The sequence below is a fragment of the Polyodon spathula genome, chromosome 5 (genome assembly GCF_017654505.1).
Source record: "Polyodon spathula isolate WHYD16114869_AA chromosome 5, ASM1765450v1, whole genome shotgun sequence".
Taxonomy (NCBI): Eukaryota; Metazoa; Chordata; class Actinopteri; order Acipenseriformes; family Polyodontidae; genus Polyodon; species Polyodon spathula.
Window position 1 is genome coordinate 63938242 of NC_054538.1, and position 26298 is coordinate 63964539.

Here is a 26298-nt window from a genome sequence, read left to right on the forward strand (position 1 = left end):
TAGTTCCAATGCCAGAGTTTTGTGGATCCACGACATTCAGTCTATAGAACCTTGCAAAAGTATGGGGAGTAGTCCACACCGCTGCATTACAAATATCTTTGACAGATGCACCCTTGAACAAAGCCCATAAAGTTTCCATGCCCCTGGTGGAATGGGCAGTGAGCTTTTTTGGAGGGGACAAGGTGTCTCACTCATAGGCAGTCTTGACTGTGTCTGTGATCCATTTGGACAGTCTCTGCTTAGACAGGGCTTTTCCATGGGACTTCGCCCCATAACAGACAAAAAATTGTTCAGACTGCTTTCAACTCTGTGTTCTGTCCACTTAATACGCTAGTGCCTGCACAGGACAGAGCATATGGAGCTGTCATTCCCTATCAGACTGGAAAGGAGGTAGATGGAAAATCTCCAATTCCACAGACTGGTTACTGTGGAATGCCGAGATTTTGGCAAAAAAGCAGGATTGGTACGAAGCGTAACCTTTGTCCTGGCCTCTGCAAAAATTAAGCAGGCTTTTGCAATTGAAAATGCTTGCATCTCATTCACTGAGATTCCAATGAGGAACAATATCCAAAATCCTTTCAAAAATTGCCCCACCAGGAAGTGAGCTCCTGGGGAGGTAGAATCAATTTTGACATGGCAAGCTGAGACAGCTGCCAGATAGACCTTCCCCTCGTTAAACAGGTCCTGCAAAAAATTACAGTATAACTGCCATGGGACAGGTCATGGGGTCAAAACCCCAGAGGCAGGCACCATGTCTGAAACACCCCCCACTTGTACCCGTACTGTGGAGATTGCTCTAGCATTTTGCAGGGTGTCAATGACCCTAGTTGATAGACCCAGACTGCTTAAATGCAGCCGTACAGGGGCCAGACCCAGGGCTGTAGGCTCGATGGGTCGGAGTGCCACAATGTCCCCCGTGCCTGACTGAGCAGGACGGGGCTTTTTGGCAAGCTCCACGACTGGCTGCTCAGGAGCTGTATCAGAGCTGAAAACCAGTCTCCTGGGCATTGCCGCAGGAAACAGTATACAGGGATGCCCACCTGTAGAAGCTTCTGGCTAAACAACACAGTATGTACACATACAATACTGAGGGAAGCCTGCTTGTTAGAATGGCAAGCTGGCACCAAGACAGCAACGAGATACTGTGGAAGACATTGCAAGCAGTGTCAACCGAAGAGCGTATCTCAGTCACCGCAGAACTGCTGAGCCCAGCAGCTGAAAATGAAAATACACACAAAATAAACTTTCTCACAGAAAACAGTAACAATGCAATTTACACATTAAACAAATTTTATTTTTAAACTTTTTTATAACTCCAGCCAGAGCTAAGCAACCTGTGAGAAGAGAGCACAAGTCAGCTGAGTCAAGTTGCTTGATTCCTGGGAAGGAGCAACAGAAGCCACCAGGTCAACATGAGGCCCAAGACCGCCAGAAGACTTAACAAGCAACAGGCTGGATGCAAAATTACATGTGATTAGACAAACCAATAACAAAGTTAATAATTATCACCTTAATAGTGTAATACACAGTTAGCAATAATAAGCAGATAAAAGTAACAAGTTTATGGCTCTCCCGCCAGGTTCCGCTGAATGGAAAAATGACGAGATCTGAGATATGTGCCCTTGGGGGCAGGAATGTCCGTGTCACAGGCTCTGACAAGCAGCTTTGATATATTATTTAGGTTCTGGGTCTTTAGGAGATAAATAGGAGCTGTGTTACTGTCTCACGTTTCAGGAAAATTAGCTCTGAAGTGATGTATCTGATAACTTTCAGCACCTTGCTTTGTTGATGTGACAGTACAGGAAGCTACTTCCTATGTCTGAGACTGTCATGTCGACACCATTGAAACCTATCATGTGTGTGAGGGGGTAATTGCAATTTTGTGGTTACATTTTTTTTTTCTCCAAGAATGTGTGAGTTCAGTGATCCGAGGCTAAAATTAACATTAGGAACAACGTGATTTTTCTATTACAGTTACTGTACTTGACTTGAACTTTGTTGTGTCTGTTTGAGGAGGTGTTGGAGACAAATGGCAGTTTAGCTAGTTTTTGAGCATTCTTCACAGATTGATCTACTTACATAGACTATATATTTTTTTTCGATTATCTTATTTTTTGCAATCCCTGTAAAACATTCTTTCTTATTTATAATTTTATATTAGATCTCATTTCATTTGTCTACTGTCCCAAATTTCTAAAGAAAAAAAAACAGGAGTCCACTAGAATAACTATTTACTTTGTATAATTCAGTTTTATTCATAATTCTATATTGTTCCTGTTCTACATTAAAAACCAAAAAATATGATTTTGATTAGTACTTTTTTTCTTCCCTCCCCATCCACCTGAACACTTCCCCCAGTGAGATTAACAGTGTTCAATAAGAGGACCCTATGGAAACTGAGCCTGAGCCTCTGCCTGAACCCGGTACAGGGGGGGGGGGGGGGGGGGGGGGGGGGGGGGGGGGTAGCCATTCTACCACTGGACCACCCCTAATATCATCCAGCCTCAAATACCCCCTTTTTCTGGCACACCAGGTATCAGGGTGAACACAACTGAGTTTACCCCAATTAACTTTTTTCAGTTGGTCCCCACAAATGTTATTGAAATGAAAAAGTTCAATGGGCTTATATCTTCTAACAATAATAGGGGATTCAACTAGAACTGATTTATTTTGGTCCACCATCCCAATCCATGCTGTCCCACTTTTCCCCTTCATAAGAAGCTGGGAGAGTCCAGTAAATGTCAAGTTCTTTACATTACAACGAGAATGCTAAGGCTCTCCCAAGGGACCATCCTCAGTTTGATAGGATCTTCAAAGTACGGCCACTTTTAGACCATCTGAAGCATACATTTGAAGAGATATATACACCTGACCAAAGTGTATCTGTGGATGAGTCCCTCCTACATTCCCATGAAGCTGCCTGTTATGGGATTAAACTGTACAAACTGTGAGAGCTCCACTGGGTACACTCATCGGTTCCGAGTGTACACAGGGAAGGCTGGCTGCCACCCCATGCTTGCAAATAAGCCAAAATTGTGTGGGATCTTTTTTTACCCCCCTCCTAAATTGTAGGTATCATATGTATGTTGATAGGGCCTTGTATACATCAGAATCAATGGCTTGTGTTACAATAAGACCCAACAGGAAGGGATTTCCACATCAATTGGTAGCGTGGTAAAACCAGCACTCTGCGCTGAGTTACTGCTGGCAGTTAAATACACTGACTAAAACAAAACAAAAAGGATGTGCATCTCCTCGCCATCATACTGTAGCAGTGCAAGGTCAGAACACACACACAAGCCAGAGTGTGTCTGGACTACACTATAGACATGGGAGGCATGGATAGGTCAAACCAGATGCAGGAGCAATAGAATCCTGCAAGGAAGATGATGCCATGGTCCAAGAAGCTTGGCATGTACAGATTTCTTTGTACAATGCCTATGGAGCGTAGCTTACAGCACCGGAGAATCAGCTCACATTTCAGACCTCTGATCTCCAGCCTCATGTTTGATACACAATAAATACCAGAAACTGAAAGATCACAAACCGTGGCAAGGCTTAGCAAATGGCATTTTATTTTTGAACGCTGCCAGTCTAGGAAAAAAGCCAAGCCACAAAAACTTGTACACAGCTGTATCTCCAATTATAGATAATGATTAATGAAAAGCCCTGCTTTTTCCCCTAGGTTTTTCTGGAATTCCAGCACACTGAAAATAGTCCCAACTCTGCGCTGTTGGGCTGAGCCCATGCCTGTTATGCCTATTAAGCAACTCAGGCACTTGGTGGGCAATGTGGTGAAAGCAACCTTGTGAAAAAGTCAGTCACTTTGAAGTGTGTGGCAACTGTGTTGCAGCCATCAGTGCTGAAAGTTTCAACCAAATTATGTCAGGTATTTTTCCCCACCAATGTTTATGAAATCACCAAGTATATATATAAAACAAAAAAGTCAGTTATGTTCGTAGTTCACATAGGTTATTTAAAACAAGCAAAAAGAAGAATGCCAGTGTTAACATATGCCTTCTTGTTTCTACTGCCCATGGCTAGCCAACAAAACTCTTCCATACAAGTTGTGTGGAATTGACAAATGTCCTATTACCCACAGCACTGGGATAGAAAGAGCAGTGGAAATGCAAGCTTCCCCACATTGCACTCCAAGCCTGGCCCGGAGCCACACTCACAGTGGATTAAGGAGCAGTTTAGTTTGCATAGCCATTCAAAGCTTAATTGTGTTTTTTTTTTTTTTTGGTCTACCCTACAAGCAGATCTCTAGCAAGGTAAAACAGCTGATCAGGTAACAAATCAGAGCGAGCACAGCCTTCAAGTACACACAGCTGAGTTTATTAAATTGCCTTAATCTGTGGTAGTCCCTTATATTGCTGTGCATGAGAAATATAAGGTTGATGGATTTAAATGTGAAAACATTGTACATTAGGCAGCAATGCTGTGACTATTCTCTCCCCCCACCCCTAAACTTTCCTGTGCTTGAATGTTATTTCAAGTAGGTAAAATTCACTGCAGAGTGATTTTCCATGGCCATGCTGCCTAAAATATGCACCTGGAATCTTGTACTGTGATTGGGTGCACCATGCTATTCTACGATGGTTGAACAGAACCCTCAAATTACAATACTGTGGATGTTAGAAGAACTGTAGTAGCATATTACTGAACACTGGACCATGAAGAATACTGAAGGCTGTTGAGACAATCAAAGGCTTTTACTCGTGAACCAAGCCAGATTTAAACCCTGGACTCCAGTAAAGAAATACAAAAAAAAAAAAAAAAAAAAAGTGTGCCATTTAAAAACACTTTTACTAGTACACAGTCATTAGTGTGAAAAGAAAATGGTAGGATACATGCAGGCGGCTTAACAGATTGGTGGCATTTTATTGTTATTGACTGGCTAATAAAAAATAAAACACAATCAAGTTTTAAAAGCATTTTAATAACGTTGCACATATTTAGCAGAGAGGGTAAAGTCTACAGGTGCAGCTGAATACATCAGAAAGCCAGGCCCTTTTGCTATACGACTACAGGCCCAGTCATTGCGAGGATTTCATTCCTATCATGTCATGTTTGATTGTGCAAGAAGATGAACAATTTCATTACAATAGTTACAGTGACAGAGAAATGCCCACTATGTATCAAATAGCAAGATAATGTAGCAAAAATTATAACACGCAGTGCTATAAGCCAACAAGCAAGCAACCATTTTAGTAACATTACTTTTTTTTTCCAGTAAATGCTTTTCCATTTAACATCAATGTTTTAAAGTGTTTATTATATATCTAGTTTTTTATACTTTGTACTAGAATTATTTGAAAGAGTATAATTCAACTAATGAACAAATTTAAAAAAAAAAAAAAAACACAAAGAGGAGTATGTTTAAAATTAAAGTTTTAAAATTGTTTCAGTATACTAATCCTTCTTATACAACCATTCTTATTTTTTCACACTTGCTGCACAAAGCCCCAGCATGTGTGGTTAATAGACAATGTTAGGTTATAATGGTTTTGTATCCAAATGAATACATGTTTATACTAGGTATAATTAGCAAAGATGATATACCTTCTTAAAACCTATAATGGATGGAAGGTTTTTTTTTTTATTATTATTTATTAGTCAGGACTCAGCATAGCAACCTTAATAAATGGAATTGAACAAGTGTTTTTTGGAATTTTACAGTTCAAGTTATATGCGCAGAATCAAAGGAAGTGTTTGAAAAGCACCGCTGCCTTGCATACCAACAGCAAAAGGATGTAGGTGGTTCCCAAGACAGCCTCACAAAATTGAGGAAATGTTGAAATATTTAGACCCTAAAAACTACATATATTTTTTCAAAAAATTAAAAAAAAAAAAAAAGAAAAAAAAGAAATCTGGTCCTGTGTTTTTATATTTCTTTTAAAATAAAAGCTGCCCAACGTACCTCGCACCCTATGTCTTAAAATTCTTTCTTTTTTTTTTTTTTCCTTTAAAAACTCCCTAAATTACATCTAAATCCAATTTTGAGGAACATTAGGCACAGAGTGTGATGTATTGGTTCTGAGCTTGCATGCTGGAATTTCACTGGAAATGGAAGAGAAGTGCAGTGTGTTACAAGGTGCCATGTTACTTCTTCTTGCCGAACAGGCTGAATCTCTTTTCCTTGTCCTTTTCCCTGTCCCTCTTGCCAGGGCTTGAGTCGCCCGCCACGGTGGCACTAGTGGGAAGGGTCTGTGCGCGGCTGGAGGCTGGAGTGCTCTGGCTGCTCGGGGACACCTCTGACTTATCCCAGGTGTTTGCTAACGAGATGGCCTGAATCCAAGTGTTCATTTCCTCCTGTTGAAAGAACATGACAACTGTGAAAGCTACTGTGGGCTGCATCTCATGTAATTTACTGATAGATGTGTTTACTGAACTGAAAGTAATTGAATTAATTTATTTGTAAAGTTTAAATTTTTATTTTATTCCCAGAAGGCACCTTTAGAAAACAAGATTTAGCTCAATGCGTTTTACAAAATAGAATGAAAACCACTTCCCTGCATCAATTATGTAAGCGATAAACAGCGACAAATTTAAGATCGGTAAAAATAATTCACTGTTTTCAAGTGTTGTTAAGACACGAGAAACTGGGGATTGAACACTTGAGTTGTTGATGGCACTTGAAACATTTTTTCCCAATAGATACTTGTTTAATTATGAGATTCAACTGATTGATAATTTGCTCTTTTGTTATGCTCCATACATTAAAATAGTTGTCTATGTTGTCATGAGTTCCTCTGAGTTTGAACTGAAATGCCACTTACACAGACAACATGTTTAATGTACATGAAGATAGTCATGAGAACTATGGTTTTAGATGTACAACATGAAAGTGGCATTAGTACAATAAACATGCTAAAAATGAAAGGAAAGTGAACCAGCAACAGAAAGTTATTGATCGTTTTGCCAAAACTACAATAAATGAAGACCTAAATATCATTGCCAGCGATCGATTTTGAACAATAGTTAAAACAAAAGAAATGCAAAAGCTCAGTTTGTTCCTGAACCTGTCCAGAAGAAATGGGAAATAATTAGAAGGGGAGATGTTTCTATGGAAGTGAATTTGTAATTAAACTTTTTTTCATTATGTTAATTGTATTTCTTTTCTTTAACAATAAGAAATGCCAAACTGAAATGACAAGCCTTTTTCTAAACTGTTACGTTTCACATATGGAATACTATAATTAACGAATAGTTGAACTGTCCTGACTGGTTTTGTTGATGAATCAACAGTTTTCTGTGGATTTGTAGCGTAAACTGTGGATTCCTTAAAATCAACAATGTATTTGCTGCGCACTCCCTTTCTGTTCAAAGCCACACAGCCACTTTTAGTTAGAAGATTTGTATTAAATCAATTAAAAAGATGAAAGGGTGACGTCACAGAAATTTTTCAATAGATAAAAAAAAAAAAAAAAAAGGAATTACAGAATCATCTAAATGTAAAAAAAACCCCACCAAGATACTGTGCCACAGAGAGAGAGATAAGGTGACGAGATTTAATAGTTCACAGTTTAATGATTGGAAGCTTGAAGATAAAAAGGAGTTTTTTGTTTTTACTGGAACTAGAAACAGATGCAAACAGCAAATGCGAACTTGACTTCGCTTTCTCGACTTTGAAAGAACATGCATTCAGCAGCAGAGTACAGAATATAATACTCGGTGCAGTAGAATGAGTCTCGCCACCACAGACTAGAGAAATTCAAATAAACAGTTTAATCCACAGAGGAAGATGTTGTTTACTGACTTGAATAATATTAGGACAACTGACAAACCATCTGGTATTTAATGCAGTACAATGGAAAGATTCTGCCAGGTATTTATACTTCCTAAATACTTTGCAGTTTCACTACTCACCAAGTACATACAATATTATGACAAGCATTACAACTGATTTACTGCAATTGTAATACAATTACATTCACTTATCATATCTTATCCTATAATATTGATAAACTTACATCGTCTTTGGCTTGGAACAGGTACTCATTGCCATCAGTTATTCTGGAAAAAAAAGAATACAAAACAAGCAAATTGTAAGATCAGAATTATAAATGAAGCAATTTTAAAAAGAGCAACTACAGCTCAATGAGGTCTGAACCTAGACAGTGACTAAGGGTAATAACTTTTTTTTGTACATTCCTTAATGTCTCCAAATTCAAACTGAAAAAAAATAAATCACTATGAACATGTTAACAGTTGTCTATAGAACTGTGACAAATTACTGTAAAACACAACCCATGTTCCCTGGCAACTTCCACTCAGACTGCCACTGACCAGTTATTGTGCAGAAAGTTGCACTGAAATGTTTTACTTCTTACTGCTTTAACTTCCATTTTCTTTTTCTGCAAAACTTCTATTGTAAAATACAGTAATTAGGTAATTAAGGTTTAAAATGTTAGAATGAAAGTGCTTTCTATTTCTAAAGTGACTTACCGTAATTTAAAGACATGCTTCTTCTTCTTGTAGTCTAAGGCCACCTCGCAGACGGCCTCTTTCAAGCTGACTGGAATCTCGTTGTGGTATGGAATGCCTTGACTGGCGTTCTTAGAATCTTTATAGAAGCCCATTTCTTGGTTGTTTATCATACAATAAACATTGTGCCAGGATCTATAAAATAAATAATCACTTAGAATGATTTCAAGCAATATTTAAAGTAAAAATGATGGTTCTTTTTGTTCGGTTGTTTTGATGCCCCTTATTCTTTTAAATTCATAAACCTTCCCTCTGTACATACCGTCTTCTCAGTGATAAGTTACATTAGAGCTGTGTTTCATTTGCATTGTCCCTACTAGATCATTACATAATTGCAGCTTTGAAAAGACACACTTTTTGCATGACAGAAGCACTTTTTTGGGTGGGATGGGTGGCAAGGCTCAGAGTTAAGCGATATTGATTGACATACACTGTTGATATTTACAGCTGAATTTGAATGACAAGACAAAATTAAAAGAGCAGAATAGCTACTGTGGCTCTACAGCATGGGCTGCTCTATCCAAGTAATCCACATGATGGTGAACCTATACAGTTCTGCTGTTTAAATCGCTGCCATCATACCCATGTTCACATAGTTTATAAACACACACTTATGCCATCAAATAAAGCAATTCAACTGGGTCCCGAGTGAATAGTGCTGATTAAATGTAGGTGAATATTTACCTGCTGGATGCCTTCTTATTGTGTCCCTCCCATTCGTGCTTGCGATGTAGAACCCCTTCTATCTGAGTAGAGGATGTATCTTGTGGTTTAGCTGGCAGCGTGGCTGCCTGAATGGAACCTCTGGCTTTGCGGTTTGATGACGGGGAGGCAGTCGGGCTGGGCTCTTTTGAGCTGGTCCTTTGCTCTACTACTCCGTTCACAATTTCACCTCCATCAACAGTATCTGTCGCCTAAAGTGGAAACCAAAGAAAAACTTTACCATCCAAAAAATAGGATCGAGCTGCACCAAACACGCACACCATTTCATTTCACAGGACCATGCTCAATTGGGTCAGAGGCTGTGTATTCACATTTTGTATAACCCAAAAAAAACACAATTAACATAATACAAATGTCTAACAAGAGACAATTACTGAAGGATATGTGCATATGAATTGTATTTACACATAGACACACATGCCCTTTTCTATTCTCTTATTAGACATTATTACGGATCACAAATGTAAAATATTGCTTCCGCATATTGCATTTTTAGCAGTTTTGGTAAAAAGCAGACCAATGGCAATAAGGTACTTCAGGGGTTGGTTTGCTATTAAACATGATCACACTCAGAGTAATCCACCTGTGCAATAATAGTGTACTTGAACTTCATTGGTATTTGGACTCCCTGTGGTCAACGTACCCCTTTAGAATATCAGGTACCCAATCAAAAAGCATCCTGCAACCAACCCGTTTTATAATTAAAAAAACAAGCAAAAAAATCAAAACACGGTACCATATTAATTTAAAATGCTGCCATTACATCAGCCTCGAATTGTTAAATCTGGGATTTATTTAACAATTCCACCTTCTTCCCAAAAAAAAGCAAATCACTCTGGCTGAACTCCAGAACTGGGGTGTCCCACCATTACTCAGGGGGTTCCTCAGTTCTGTGGTTCAAAGATTCAGATCTTTTTGCACCAGTGCAAAATCCACACATTTTATTTCATTAAAAAAAAAACAAAAAAAAAACACAAGAGTTTTAGTAAAGAAAAAAATGTGCACATTTCGTACAGGAGAGAAACTGAATGTAAATCTGAATATAAATGCATTAGTCTTTTAAATTCACATGGATGATCGAGTCGTTATCCAGACTTAATAAAATTAAAACACACACAACACCCAAAGCGCACCACACATATCAATACCACCACCAGTTAGGTTCTGGATTGAAACAGAGGGGAGGGAAGAGGTGGGGGGCGGAGGGAGCAAATGTTAATTTACTAAAGTGCTTGTCAAAAAGACTGCCTTGTTTTTATTATTAATAAACAGTTGGGAAATGAAATGTTCTGTTAAAAAAAAGAGAGTGTTTAATGAAGACAACACACCCACTCAAGTCTAAACACAGCTAATTACCCCAGTACAAAGACAGAACCAAGGCTGCGCCCATCGCTTGCTTTGTGGATCATGTTGCTTGCTGCTGCACTGTGATCGATTGTGCATAGACAGCAGCCCGATTTTCACACAGCTCTGATTGGTCAAGCTGGAGAAGTCTTCCGAAGCCACTTATCCAACAAGAATTTACGATTGGAATCCTCATGGCTTTGGCCTCAGGAAAGAAAATCTTGGGTTCCACATTTTCCAGTTGTCATTACATTTCAGGAATTAAAGTATTTGGGAGCAGCAAGGTTATGCTAACTAACCCATGTAGGGGCCAGCATATAACAAAAGCTTTGTTCAGCTAATGCTCTAATGGATTATTAACCACAACACTTGCTTTTAACAGGCAAGCACAGTCTGGTCAGTGGCAGACAACTTTTTATACACAGTATATGTGCAAGACAACTAAAGCAGCTGCTACAGAAAAATCTTTAAAAAGCAGCGTTAATGAAAACTGGTCCTTTAAAACAAAACATCTTCAGACCTGACAACTCTGAAATCTCAACTCAAGAAACTGCAAAGGACCCATTTGCTTCTTTTTTTTTCACATTTTAAATAACAGTTCAACCTGTAAAATTATAACAGCTACCTTTTCTGTAAAAGACAAACTATCACACTGACAAAGCTGCTAAAAATTGACAGATCTGGTATGAGGGTCTAAACCCAGTTGAGCTCATTAATGCCTACATTGAATTGCAGATGCCAGCATTTGCCAAAATTAAATTGTATATTGTACCAGACACGCAAAATGGCGCTCATAATTAAAAATAAAGCCTGATACATTTCAATGCTAACCTGATGCTTATCCCTATTACATGCTGATGGTAGCAAGTGATACAGCTCAAACTTTATTACTGCAATGATTAACAATGGTTAGGTTAGTACCATTAAACAAAAACAAAACAAAGTTATGGACATAAATGAAGAAATATCCATTTAAAATTACAAACAAGCCTAAAGCATGCAAAGCAATAGGATTTAACAGTAACGAAACACAGATGAGTGTTAAGCGAGCAATACAGGTACAACAAAATAAATGGGACATACATTTGAAATTATTTCTCTTTTATTTCTGTGCAAGTTAGTTATATTTTGTTGGATTTTAAATGTTATTTTTGTATAATTCAAGTGTGTCTACATGCAACAAAATATAGTGACATGAAAAGGAAAAAAAAAACACACACACACACACATTCACAGCAGAGCGCACAAAGTAACATTAAAATAGAATTGATACCATGTATTACAGAGACTAGACCAGAAAAAAACAAAAACCAGCTTTATATTTCTGGTGGGAATTCCAGGTGACACGAATGGGCAATATGGGATAAGTCAAATAAAAATTATGTAAAATCTAACTATATAAAATAAACAAAACAAGGTTTCTGTTGCCAGAATAGTTAGTGCAATCAACACAACAGGAATTTAGTAACAGCCTTTTCTTTTCCTAAAGTACTATATTATAAAAATGTATACTCCACAGAATCGTTTATAATAAAAATTCAACTGACAATCAAGTTTTGGAAAAGACTGAAACTGTACAGCAAAAAAGACAAACAAAAGAGACAGAGACTTTAAAGTGGGAAATGTATGACTTGCAGGAACAAAGTAATGCCAGGTTGTAAAGTCTTACACCATTCAAGAGATATGCTCTTATTGGTCACATACTAACCTTTGTACTAACCTTCAATTTTACATTTTCCCTTTATTTCATAAGGCGCTTAATTATCCTTTTATTGTGTTATAATTTATACAATTTTATATTTAGTATTTTAAAGGCTGTAAAATTAGATTAAATGTTATGACACTTCTTAAAATTAAATAGTTAATATAAATGCTACAAATGTGTTCTTTAACATTTTATAATAAAGATGCTATTTGATAAATATTTTAATGAGAACAGAAATCCTAATAAAATACAACTCAGATATTAAAGGAGCAGCGCTCTAACAATGCAAAATTGCCAGGACCACTTTTAGAACATAAACAAAACACCTTCACCCTTTTTGTTTTAGAGGGTTTCTCCTCTGTTTATAAGAGGAAAAATGGTTGATTCTGTTAAAAACAAATCAAGTAGTATATAGAAGTCTCCTACAGCCATGCGGAGGTCTCTTACTAGATCTAGTAACATGAAAAAGAAACAGGCACTATGAAAGCAGAATTAGCAATGGGGTATACTGGCAGGAGTAAGGAATCTAGGGAATGGAAATGGAAGGTGACAAGTGATAGCTAGTGAGCTTCCTATAGTTATTCACGTTCTAATACAAGGATGGACTCTACAGTCCAGAATGGGGCCAGTCATTGCCAGTTCGTCTGCTCTGAAAACTTGTGTAGTTTTGGTAGGTTTGGGAGCGGTAACTAACCCGTGGAGAATCCTGGTCCGACGGCAATCCATTCTGAGAGATCTGCTCTCCTTTTCCGTCCCTGTAAAGACATAAAAACACAGGTTTAGTGGACTGTGTTTTACACATCTTGGTAACACATGCATCATATTACTAAACCAAAAAGACTGAAAATAATGTTAATATAACCTAAGCAGAATGTCTGGTCACTTTAAAGGAACTACAAGATTACTGCTTTGAAGTTCATGGGAAAAACAGTAGTTTAATTAAACTCGACAAATCAAAATGGAAAATAAAAATGAACATAATAAACATGGGATTAACCTTGGCCTTGGAAACTGACATGTTCATTTCATCCAGCCCTTGATTATTCATTTTGCAGCTATAAATATGACTTAAATAGGCCAATACAGACTTCTCATTTCAGGCAAATTAATAACAGAGACTTTGTACAAAGAATGCGTTATTTTTAGTAACACCAATCCTGAGCATATTCTACTTCTTCTGATGTATTAGAACAGACACCTACCACTGTTGTGGTGACTCTGAGTCCTCTGCAGGCTGGGGGAGGGGCTCTGGTGACGGGGGCTTCCTCCTCCTCTCCTCTTCCTCTTGTTGCCTCCGAACTTCCAGTAATTCCAGCTGCAAGACAGGCAAGACAAATTATGGAAAATGTTCTGCAGCACTCATACATATGACATTGAAACCAAAACTCTTTCTGAAGTTTCAGCTTTATTACTTTTTTGTTTTTCTTAAACCTTGGCTGCTAACCTTCAAACTAGTTGATAAAAGTAGTTCGTACATAATGAATGATATAATTTAACAGAAACAATATCTAGCTGTATATACAGTAGCGTAAAATATTTTATTTCACCAAACTGGTCTTTACCCATGTTGGAAGTGTATATGGAAACTGGGTAGGGTTGAATATGTATTTATTTCCTCTTGTGCAGTTAGATGTGTCAGCATCCTCAATGTTTTTTTTTCATTTTTTTTTTTTTTACCGAAGGATGGTTTTGAACAAAACAGTTGTCCTATGCACATCCTCTTCATATATGAGCTCCCAACACCTCCCACCTTAAGCAACTGGTGGTGAAGCAAACAAACCACCTGCTTCTAATGAAGAAACACTCACTGTCGTCAGTCTCTCCAGTGCAGAGAATCTTTCTTCCCAAGTAGCTGCCGACTTCTCAAAGGCCTCGTGTCTCTTAATCAGCTTCTCCACCTCATCCACACTCAACCCAATCTCTCGACTGGACACATAGGGCTCCTGCCCCAACAGCCAGGCTTCCGCCACACCAGCATCCCGGGAAAACTGGTGCACCTCCAGTACTAGATGAAGGAATCCCATTATATGTACAACAGATTTCAAGCCATGCATTCCAGAGCACTTTAAACATGGATTAAAAGAAGAAAGTTACATAAATCGTGTGTGCAATAAGATTTTAGTGCAGATAACGTAAGAATGCCACATCATCTTTTAAATATTACCTCTTGGCTTGCATAGTGTCAAAAAATAAAAACAAAAAACTTACTCAGTCTTAGCCATTCCCATCTGTCTTCCCACTTGTCAATCATGTCTTTTCTCTTATCGGTCAGCTGTAACAACTTCTCTTTAATCTGTTAGCGGCAAGTGCAGGGGCATTAAGTAGAGGCTAAAATATGTCAGGGGCATATTTATTTTTACATATAAGAATCCAGAGTAACTAGTAATAAAACACACCTTAAAAACACAGGAGGATTAAATACTCCTTGACTTCCATGTGATCTTAGACTGAGCTGAAACCCAATAAGACTTTAACTCATTGTGAAAAAAGCAACACGGCAACCATTTGGTGAGACTGACCATCTGTTTCTTTGTTTTACAGAGCCCCCCTTTTCTTATTCACCGTATGAATAATGATGACTTGACGATCGTGAATAAGATTTTTGAATATCCATCCATCCATACGAGCTGATTTGAGATACAAGTGATTTTTATAACCGATACATGTGAATGGTTTTATTGTGAACTACAGTACTCTCCATACGTAAACAACACCTGCTTTTTCTAGTTGCAACTCAACACACTTCAGCTGAAGCACATCTGTTGTCAAGAGATTAACACAATACCTCCTCTGATGCGTAGTGTTTCCGTGCCAGGAGAGACTTGCCAAGCTCAATGCAGGTAGTAAAACTGTCGTTACGGGCATCAATCTCTGCTTTAATACCCTGGTGGTTATTCATCAGTAACTCGACCGACGAAACATCCCTGCAGAGGAAAACATCAGTATTTAAACAAATATGTAATCATTAGCCAAAATCAATTGTGAAAATGTGTTCGTGTGTGGACATGTTTTTATTTCTAAATGCAAATGGTGAAATTCATGACAATGAATTGACCAGTTTAAGTAGTCTTATATCTTCCATTCCCAGTGCTCAGGTGACCGTTAGACGATCCACAGATAACTGACTATGTTCAATAGATTTTGATACTTGCCCAGTTATGCAGTCATTATAATGCTTCTGATTTCTAACCAGACTCCTATAAGAAGGATTTTTACTGGGTCAGGAGCTGGTAATACATACACAGTCGAGTAAATTAAGAAGGTATTTCAAGAATAAAGTATATCTTGGCAGTTTCATGACAAAGAGTGAAACTCCTTAGTAAATGACTGTAGGGGCCTGGCCAAGTCAAACAGAAACCTGGATGCCTGCCTGGTGTTTGACAAGCCCTAGTCCTTTATAGAGAGACCTTTCCTCCCAGAAAACACATGACAGAGTGTGTGTGTGTATGTGTGTGTGTGTTTCAGTCCTTCTTAACCCTGTTGGCAGGTGTATCCATACTATCGTTGCACATTAGATATCCCACAACAAACCAATCGTCTCTACTGTACAGGGCCACTAAAGCAAAACTGCCTGGACGGATTGCAACTAGGCAAAAAGACAGACTATTGTGATTTACATACAGTCAGTATTTACATCACACAAACAAGTTAATGAACTGCTGTGGCTAGAAATTATTTTTTTCCTCCCCCCTTAAAGTGGATTTTGTGGATTATGGGATGAATGCGAAGTATAACTGGTTTATACTTTTTTCTTTAAATCTTGTATATGGTGCATAATTATCTGTAAAGAGCTGTGCTAAGTGCTCTTCATACAAGATTTTTATTTCATGATGATATGAAGATAATGCATCCAAAATAAACTGCATTTTGATGGGGAAAATTTACTGCAAATTTGAAAAACCGAAATGTCTCCTACCAACATCAGCAAGTTTTTGCATTCTGATGAAGAGGGCAAGTCTGGATCTTGTAGAAAAGGATTTACCACATTAATAATATGGCTACTACAGTTCTGAGTACACTTATTAGGAAGATTTAACATTCATGAAAAAAAGGTTACTCATTGACAAATTGTGTTCAATACAAAAATATCCAAATCACCTAACCGTGAAGCCATACCCAAATATTTAATTGGGAAAGTGTAAGATAATAGAACAGCAAATGAGTTGAGCATTGAATGATGTTTCAAGAATCTTTGGGAGATGGAGACCTAGTTTCTCTTGCATACCTGGGTTTTTCCTGGGCCTCGATCAGACGGATGACATCCTCCATCCACAGCATGAGGTCTCGAACCATGCTGAAAAAGCGGAACTTGTCTCCAGTGTCAAACAGTCGGACCCGACGGCCCTCGCAGGAATCCAGCAGCATTTTCCAGGCTTCCAGCACTTCATTCTCCCTCTTCTGGATATCGTCAGCCTTGTCTCCTGCATAGGCAGACTGAAGACGGGCAGCATCCTCTTGCAACTGTCTCACCTGGCAAAACAATAGAGACAACAAAGTAGTAGTGCTGCTGACAGCACAGCAAGAGAAATCAAACCCATCAGAAAAGTGCATTTGACCTCTTCAAAACTAGGCTCATGTGTTTTTATTTTACACTTTAAACAAACAGGGTGCTGCTGGAGAACACAGCAAGGGTATACCAGGGTTCAAGTTAGAACTGATTGGAGAATTGACAAAAGGACAGTATAGTTTGACAGAACAACATTTCAATTCAGTTTTATGCTTTACTTGTTAAGCATTTACTGAATTGAGTGTAAAAACAAACTGCAACCAATTAACATTATTTACTTCTCTCACATGTTTAGACTACCTTTACAAAAACTTCAGGTGACAAGCAAATGGGCAAAAATCAGATTAATAAAATTGACATTTCAGTTTTCATAGAGCAGTGGACACTATTTCTAGCTTTGTGTGACCTTCTGATTGAGTTTCTGACATTTACACAAAAAAATGCAAAAAAATTAAGTTGCAAATATGTAGACATAAAGCCAAGACATACTGTAATGCATTGATGCATTGAATGCAATGAAACTACTTCAATCATAAAGTCAATGAAAACAGCCTTACAATAGTCCCACCTAACTAAGCTTTAACAGTAGAATCGACCCAAGCCTTAAGACAGCCATCCAAATTATATTTTAAATGCAACAGAGACTTCAGTCATAACTAACTAACTTTTACAAGGAATCTGAATTTCAAATAAAAAGCCATTTCCAAATTTCTCATTTAGGCGATACAGAAGATTCTTCAGTCTTAACCACTTATAAATGAAGAATTTGTAAGACAGGAATACAGTAGAAATACCTGTGTGCCCAAGGCCTGGATGTCATGCTCGAACGTTGTGTGCATTCGCTGGAGTGCTTCCACTGTGTTCTGGTCTCGTCCCAGCTCTTCAGGCAACTTCTTGTGTTTGTCGTCAATGCGCCCGAGGATCTCCTTGGCATCGTGATAGAATTTGTGCAGTTCGTAAGAGGCGGCCAGGATCTGTGTTCTGGTGTCAATGAGCTCCAGGAGATCTGCCCAGGCCTCATTGAGACCGTCCTTCCACTCTGCGATCGTGGCAGCGTCGGAATGTCCGGAATTGATCAACTCATCTGCCATGTGGTTGACGGCATCTACTCGCTCCTGCCCGATGTTGCCGGTGTCACGTGCAAACTCACGGAAACGTTCTTGCAGCATCTGAGATCAGATAAAAGCACAATTTTTAAAATACATTTTAAATAAATATACACAAGTATTGCTTACACCACAACAAAATACCTTTGGTTATTAGGTGCTACACGTAAATCATATTAATAACTTCACATGTACAAACTCAAGATCTAAAATGCTTAATCTATCAAAACTGATATTTATAATGTACCGGTTGCAGTAAAGAGTAAAATAAAGTATATTAGATAGAGATATAGGAGAGATATATGTCAATTAACTATATGCTCATATCTCTCTATATATCTATACTATATGCTCATATCTCTGTATGTTTTTGGGATAATGCTTTGTTGTAACAATCTGTGCATGTTTCGTTCTTCAAACCTTTATGAATCTGCATACACATTTTAAAAATCAACTCAATAAATCTTATTCAGTTTAAGAAAACAATATAAAAGGCTTACAGTGACGTGTTCGTAGTCTTGTCCCAGCTCGTGTGACCCGGCCACCACTTCCCTCTCTGCGATCCACTGTTCCAGGTCGTCTACCTCTCTGTTCAGCTGGAAGAGCCGATGCCTCTCGTCCAGCTTGCCCCTCCTCTCCTCAGACAGGTCCTTCAATCCGGCATAGAGTTTGTCCACCTGGGATTGTCGCATGCCAATACGTTCACTGCAAGGGCAAAAATCAAACCATTACATTAACTGGCTACCACAATGAGTTTGCCACCACATGTAACCACCCACACAGAAATAAGAACATGTAATCCAGCTTGAGAGACCACAAGAGCAATATGGAGACAATATGGAAAATCAAAGACTAAAGATATTTTGTTTTAAAAGCACTACAGTTTTTGTTCGTTTCTCTCCTAAAAAAAAATGTAATAACTTAACCCATATACTGCTCGGTACTTGAGCCATTTCCTGTATTTTTAGTGGCACGCTGTAAAAAATGTTCCCACGCAGTTAGCATTTGTTGCTCAAGGTACCGCAAAAAAAAAAAAAAAAAAAAAAAAAAATAAAAAGTTGCTATCATGGAACAGACCTTTCAGGATGTCCAGCTGCTACCAATGCCCGGCTGGTCTTAGAGAGCTGGTGCACTGTCTCAGCATAATCTTCTACAGCCTGCTCCAAGATCTGGTGTTTCTTCAGCATTGCAACTGCGCTCTGCTCATCCTAAATAACACAGCAGTTAAGACTTTATCAACAGGAGAATCTCAGGTTTAGACATGTCTAGGTGTTGTTCTGCATCTTATGACACTGCATATATGGAAAAGGGGCTGGTGGATTAAGTGGTTAAAGCTAGAAGATCCTGGTTTACACCTAATAATTTACTCAAAAACCTTGGGAAAGCAACACATCAGTTGCCCTCCTTGTGTCTGAATAGCCTGCTAAAACTGGGCATAGGCCTCACTGCAAGTTTTTTTTTTTCTATCACCGTGATAAATCAAAATTAAGTTTGTTTTAGTTTTCCAGGACGTCGCCACTGTAACACAATCCTTGCCAATGGCACGTTAAGTTAAAGGTTACGTATTTTGTTATCAATCTATACAGGTAATCATATGATTGTGTCAGATTCTGACAGTATTATTGTAAAATATCACATTTTAAATCTTTCACTCTACTATTACAACATAACAAACAACAGATGGCAACCAAATCATTTTAAAGCTCAGCAGACGTGCTTTCTTAACAGGTAGTGCTACCACCAGTGGTTTCCATAGAAACAGCGATATCAAGGGAGAAACAAAGAAATACTCTATGGAGCAGTACCAACCTTGGCCTTCTCTTCCGACATCATGTACAGCTCCTGTTCACTCATCCAAGCTTCGGCCTCTGCAGCGTCGAAGTAGTACTGCTGAGCCTTGTGGGATTCCTCCAGCCGGGCGTGGCGTTTCTCTGTCTCCTCGATCATGAGATTCCACAGCTCCTGCAGCCCCGCCAGCCTCTGTCGAATGGCTTCAGCATTGGGGCTGCCGTCAGTGAGAATATTCTGGCTCCTTTCAAAGATGTCATCAATACGTGGCTGATGGCCTTGGATTTCCTTCTGAAGAGTCTTTATTTGAGAGGATATAAATACGTAGTTGGAACCATTCTCGGATTTTAACTTAAAATCAACTTTACTCAGTGATCAAAATGGAAGGCAGTTACCACAAAACACAATCAATAAAAAATACTATTTTGTGTTCCTACAGTATACAGATTATTGAGCTCCTACTAGCTTATGCTTTAATATAAGAAAATGGTTCAAATATGATCAGTAAGATAAAAAAAACAGAACAAACTCATGTACAATGATAGGGCTATACTTTTTTTCCCCCACTGTAAAATTGGCATGACAGGGTCTAAAAATGGGTATTTCCTCTCAACTTACCTGATTTTTCTTGATAAGAAGCTGTACAGTTTGTAAGTTGTTACCATGGTCTGTGGAAGTTGCAATTGGCATTCTTTCTTCAACCCACAACTGCAAAAATAAATAGATAAATAATAATAAGCAACCTGCAGCAAACAAATCCCCACAAAAATAGTACAAAAACATGTCTTTGTAGATGAGCCCCATTCTTCCTTATTGCGTAAGCATTTTGACCAAAGACATTTCTTACCAAGGAAACTTGGTCTTCAATAAATAAATCAACCTACATTTACAGTGAAACAAAGCAGGCTTTGAAATGCTATTGTGCTAAATCATGCAGACATGAACATCACTTTTTGCAGGCATGTTTAAAAAAGAAAAAAACAACCCTTATTCTTTGTAAAACAAGCCCTTTTTGTGGGAAGATCACACCAAAATGTCATAAGTGAAGGCTCTTGTGTTTTTTTTTTTTTTTTCTTTTCTTTTTTTTTTTTTAAAGAAATTGTATGGAAACATAGTGAGAATTATGCAGGCCTCCTCACAAAACCTCACCTCTCAATCCTGACCTAAAGGACCATCCCTTCTGTTTCTCCCTGGGCCTTTGTAAAGCACACAGACTCCAAAACAAGGCCTTTCAGATACTCACAATCTCGTCCTCCACATCTCTGTTGAACTGGTGAATCTCCTTGGAGGCCATGAGATAGCTCTTCCTCTGCTGGAGCGGCGCCAGTAGCTCATTGAACTTCTGCTCCACCACCTGCCTTCTGCTGTCCACCTCGTCTGTGTCTTTACCTTCCAGACTCAGGACCTGGGCCTGGCTCTGCAGCTCCTCCACCTCTTTCTTCCGCACCTCCACTTGGTTCTCCAGCATCTGGGGGGGGGGCACACAGAAAGGGTTTACATATGAGAGAGAGAGAGAGAGAGAGAAAGAGAGAGAGAGAGAGAGAATACTAGCAAATTGCAGAAGTTGCCTTGCTGGGAGCAGAGACAACAGACTGTGCATCTTTCATAACCTGCAGGAGTGATTCTGATAATGGCTCCAATTATATTCGTCTTCCCTGTTTCCCTTCAGTGGCTACTGAAAGAATTGTTTAGCATACGAGAGAGGCTTGTGGTACAATAGCACCATCTAGTGGGTGAGCGTACATTTTGTTCCATCAAAGTGTAAAACACTGGGGCTTCAGACAATGTTAAACTATATAAATAATAATAAGACCGTTTGGTAGATTAATATTTTTTTGAGTGCTGTTCAGCATCCCCAGCCCCTTCACACTTGTACACCTATTCGAAATTAAAACCCCACCTGCTGTTTCTTTAACAGGATGCTGACGCTGGTCAAGTCTTTGCCGTAATCGTCGGAGTGGATCTGTCCCTCCAGACCCATCAGCCACTTGTCAAGGTCAGCACAGCTCTGGGTGAACAGCTCTGCCTTGTTGGCATCGAAGAGACACTGTGCCTTGGTCTGTGTGGTAGATTCCAGGTCGTCCCACATTTTGTGAAGGGATGACAGCTTCTCCTTAACAACCATCTCAGTCTCCGGTTTCTCTGCAACAAGCTGCATTCCGTCCTGCAAAGCATAAAGCAGAATGCACCTACATAAACCACTGCTGAAGACTCACTAAAGCAGCTGATGCTCTAAATTCTTCTGCCTTTGCTCATGGAAAATGTCAGAGAATGTTAAACTACAATGTACATAACTGAAGGGACACACTCTAAGTTGAGTGCTGAAAGGTAATAAGAAACACCACTTTCCAATAATATCAGAAATATCTTAAGAAATACAATAAAACATACAAAAAATAAATATACAAAAAATGTTGATCTGATGAAGCAGCCCCAAACTTTAGCCTTTGTGGTAGTAGGCATCGTAGAAGTCTGTTTAAGAGCTGTTCTAGATTTTCTTTTAGTTAAATATTGTTTGTTCATTTGTATGAAATGTATGACGAATATCAGTCCTGGTGTAAAAACTGTGTATCTAGTTCTGGCATCCTAATGATTTTATAAACCACTGTTACAACTGTTTTGCTTGACTTGGTTTTGACCACATCAACAATAACATGAGTTTACAGTTTCTCTCCGAGGGATACCTTTTCAATTTTGTCCAACCACTCCTTGTTGGACTGCAGCTCGGCCATGAATGCCTGGTGTTTCAGCCATTTGCTATGCAAGTTCCTGGCTTCGTCGTATGACATGTCCTGCGCTGTAAGCATCTTCTCATTGATCCAAAGGGACAGCTGGAAGACAAGGAAAGCGATGACAATGTGTGTCAGTAATATCTGTTGTTGTGAGCTGCAGGTGATCAGTTACACAGCGGGCTAATTATCCAGAACAAACTGCTTTAAAGGGCTAGTGTCATAAAAAATATATTGCCTAGATGGCACTGCTCTTTATTTGACTTATTCTTCATTTTAATAATGTGATCATTTTTGTGCTTTTAAAACTTTTATAAGCTCTTCAGAGAACAATGCCTTAATTTACATGACAGCATATGCAACTCATTTTTCATTTGCTCAAATATATAAAAACAGGAGATACCCCAAGACTGATGTGATACAAATTTCAATGTTTCACAAGGATGGCAGGGGAGGAAAGGATTAGTCTGTTCAGGTTGCAGCTTTTTTCAAAAGGGGGAAGTTACAACAAGTCTAAAAAACATATGTACGCTTGAACACGCTAGTTATGGACTATTCACGACAGTGTACCTCCTGGCAGTCCTGAAGGAATTTCTGCAGGTCTCTGTTGTCCTTGAGTCTCATCAGGAGTTCACTGGCAGCCTCACGGTTCTTTTTATGCCTGTGAATCACAAAAAATAATGCCTTAATTTACATGGCAGCATATACAACAGTATTCATAACACCTGCCAACACTTACTCAAAATATACAAAAACAAATTCAATATTTAGAAAAAAAGAAAATGATCCAAATTAATAAACCTTTCAAGGACAGGACATCACTTATGTTTTATTAATAGTATGTAACTGTTCTATTCTCTAACATGCCCTTTCTTGGTAATATACAAGAACGGAAAACTAGAAAGGACCTTAAAAATGCAGCCAAACTAAGGACTGGTCAGTAAAGTTTAAAACGTAATGTTATTATACTTCTCCCAAGAGTCATACTGAACAACGTCAAGTTAGGATGTGATTATTTATTTATTTATTTTACCTGTCATCTATGGAGTCCACCTTCTCCTGGATCTTGTCAGCGCTGATGTTCCCGTCACTAACAAGTCTCCTGCCCGTTTCCACCACTGCATTAATCTTCTCCTCATTGGCATCCATGGTGGTCATGAAGTCCTCCTGCTTCTTAATTGCAGCCTCTGCAGACTCCAGGGTGGTGGGCAGCTCAGTGTGTGCCAACACATACTCCTGGAAACAACAAGTAATGCGCATGGTGAGCAACATCTTCTCTGTACTGCTCACTCATTCATCAAAAGGAGAGTCAACCCAGGAAATGGGAAATGAAAGCAAAACCGAGCAAGGGTTCTTAAACTAGCTTTGTGCCTTTCACTTCCGAGCCAGCAGAGTTCTTTCTGACCCAAATTAGTAAGAAGTGGGTTACATTCTTAGTGATTTTCAGCAAAACTTCTCAGCCCTTTTGCATTTACACTGACTGCAAATCAAAGTAAACACTCAAAAGACAATGTGCATCCATAAACCTGGTCAACACTCAAATGATCCTGTGTCTTAGAAATGACCTTAATCAGTTTATTTAACGGTATTTTCTAACACATTTTTTTTTTTTTTTTTTTGTTGCTGCTACCAACTTTTGCGTTGACAGATTTGGATACCAAAAACCAATACCTGGTTATTGAGGAATGCTTCTGCTTGTTTTGTGTCTCTGAGGAACAGCTGGTAGGCGTGGGACTGAGACAGCAGACTCTGTCTGTTCTCCCACATCTTGTGCAGCTCGTTCCAGCCAGTGTCCAGGGCCTGCAGGCGCTGGCGCAAGAACATGTACTGGGCATCTGTCTGACCTTGAGTGACCATCTCGCCCATGTCACGCATCTTCTGATAGTCCTCCTCGTAGTTGTTGATCTCATTCTTGATGTTTTCATGCTGCGTGAGCAGCTTCTCTGCTTCCGTCAAGGTGTTGGGCATGTCCTCTGAGGCGATGGCGGTCTGGGTCCTCGAGAGCCAGGACTGGAAGTCATCCAGGTCACGCAGGAACTGCTGAAGCTTGCTGGCTTCCCCCAGGGACTCCTCACGGTTCTTCAGGGTAGTCTTCATCTCCTCCCAGACATCTGTGATCTCCGCCAGACGACCCATTATGGCTTGAGCCTGGTCCGGGTGCTCTGCGGCCAGCCTTTCAGCCTCCTTCTGCAGGTCGCTCAGCTTGTCTTCGATGGCTGCAAGGTCTCTTTCCATTCCTGTCAGTTTTCTCTGCAAGGCCATGACTCCAGCCAGGTCGTTGCCCAGCTCCTGAGTGGATTCAATGACTTTGGTCTTCTCCCTGATCCATGATTTGGTTTCGTTACATTCCAGGTGGTAGTTCTGAACACCCAATGCAGAACTGAGAGAATCTTTCTTTTGGTCCACCAAATCACGGAACTGGCTCCATCTGAAATAAACAGCAAATGCTGTAAACGCATCTTTTGATGTTTATAGCTAAAAATAAAATTAATAAAGAAGCCACCATGACACAGATAGGTACTATCTAACACAATTTTAGGCTGTTTGAGGCCTTTATACACAAGGAATTCTCAGGATTTCTCACAGAAGGTACATTGTCAGACAAACTGCAAATAATTGCACTTCATGCAAAAATAACATCTATCCAGAAGACTGTGCTATGCTATTAATTAGGGCTGTTCCGATTAGTCTGCTATGGATATAAGTATTTGGAACGGGAATGCTTATCTACGTTGATTTAAATAACTGCCAAACATGTCTCTGCAAAGTTACTCGTGTGCATTGTAACCATAGCTGTGGTAAAATCCAACATGGCACATTTATCCTGACCAATATAATAAACTGTTTTGCATTGCTAATAATTTTGCTGTTTAGGGGTTAACACAGAGTGGTTAAACTGTACGCGTATAACTGTGCTGCTCATGCCCTTGTGTGGACAGTTAGATCAGGTCCCTAAATCTGTTTTATTAGGGTAATAAGATGGAAAGGTAACATTTGTTACATTTACTAAAATAAAAATAATAATAAAAATGGTTTTAAGAAAGACCAAATTCCCATTGGACTTATTTATGTTTTTGCTTCTATTGATTTAAGTATTACTATGCAGGACAGCTGCTATAAGATCATTACCTTTATTAAAAATGTGCACGGATTAATCTACTGGTTAATCAACTAATGCCCAAAAATTAACCGATCAAAAATGTTAAAATAGGTATTTACCTCCTAAAGACCCGAATCCTGAACACTGCATACCAAAGCTGCTCTTAGAGCCTGTGATGCAGTCTTGGCGCCACCCCCGAGGGCACAAAAGGACTGTGCTCACAGATCTCTGAATCATTTTTCCTTCAAGCCGACTGCAATCATGGACGACTTTAAAGGTTAATGGTTACATTTCTATTTCAGGGAACCAGGGTTATTATAATAACTTAATGTTCCCTTTCAAGTACAAAATGTAACGAAAGATTGAGTGTACCAAAGCTGTCACAAAGCAAGACTGCAGAGCGACTGGAATGCAACAAAGTTAAGCCAAAGGCTGCCCTGTGTGTTACCATTCAGAAAACCAGGGTTTTGAGAGTCCACGACATTCAGTCTTTAGAACCTAGTGACTGAGGCACCATGGAATAAAGCCATGTCCCTGGTGGAATGGGCAGCGAGCTTTTCTGGAGCCACTGCTAGTCAGGGCTTGACCATGGGACCTACTCCCATAGCAGAGACAAAATTGTTCGGACTGGCTCCAACTTTTCAGAGCCCGAATTGTGCAGAGTGTATGGTGCTGTCACTCTCTGTCAGACTAGAAAAGGAGTGGATGGAAAGCCTGCAATTCCACAAACTAGTTGACATAGAACATCGAGATAGTCTTCGGCAAAAAGGCTGGATTTGTATGGAATGTGACCTTTGTCCTGTCCT

General features: G+C 39.1%; 1 protein-coding gene across 2 annotated transcripts in view; it reads right to left on the reverse strand.

Annotated features, from left to right (window-relative positions):
• Positions 1 to 4921: 4921 nt before the first annotated feature.
• LOC121316153 (spectrin beta chain, non-erythrocytic 1-like) overlaps positions 4922 to 26298 on the reverse strand; it is a 90489-nt gene continuing 69112 nt past the window's right edge. For both annotated transcript variants that reach the window (XM_041250994.1, XM_041250996.1), the window contains 21 exons: positions 24064 to 24820; positions 23426 to 23628; positions 22963 to 23053; positions 22348 to 22494; positions 21564 to 21827; positions 20907 to 21131; positions 20282 to 20371; positions 19685 to 19963; positions 18953 to 19083; positions 18376 to 18580; positions 17564 to 17938; positions 16488 to 16732; positions 15048 to 15186; positions 14471 to 14555; positions 14071 to 14267; positions 13465 to 13577; positions 12957 to 13017; positions 9175 to 9404; positions 8452 to 8625; positions 7977 to 8019; positions 4922 to 6315 (listed from right to left, as the gene is read on the reverse strand). In XM_041250994.1, coding sequence (XP_041106928.1) covers positions 6106 to 6315; positions 7977 to 8019; positions 8452 to 8625; positions 9175 to 9404; positions 12957 to 13017; positions 13465 to 13577; positions 14071 to 14267; positions 14471 to 14555; positions 15048 to 15186; positions 16488 to 16732; positions 17564 to 17938; positions 18376 to 18580; positions 18953 to 19083; positions 19685 to 19963; positions 20282 to 20371; positions 20907 to 21131; positions 21564 to 21827; positions 22348 to 22494; positions 22963 to 23053; positions 23426 to 23628; positions 24064 to 24820 — 4264 coding nt within the window. In that variant the 3' untranslated portion in view covers positions 4922 to 6105. The remainder of the gene's footprint in view (positions 6316 to 7976; positions 8020 to 8451; positions 8626 to 9174; positions 9405 to 12956; positions 13018 to 13464; positions 13578 to 14070; positions 14268 to 14470; positions 14556 to 15047; positions 15187 to 16487; positions 16733 to 17563; positions 17939 to 18375; positions 18581 to 18952; positions 19084 to 19684; positions 19964 to 20281; positions 20372 to 20906; positions 21132 to 21563; positions 21828 to 22347; positions 22495 to 22962; positions 23054 to 23425; positions 23629 to 24063; positions 24821 to 26298) is intronic.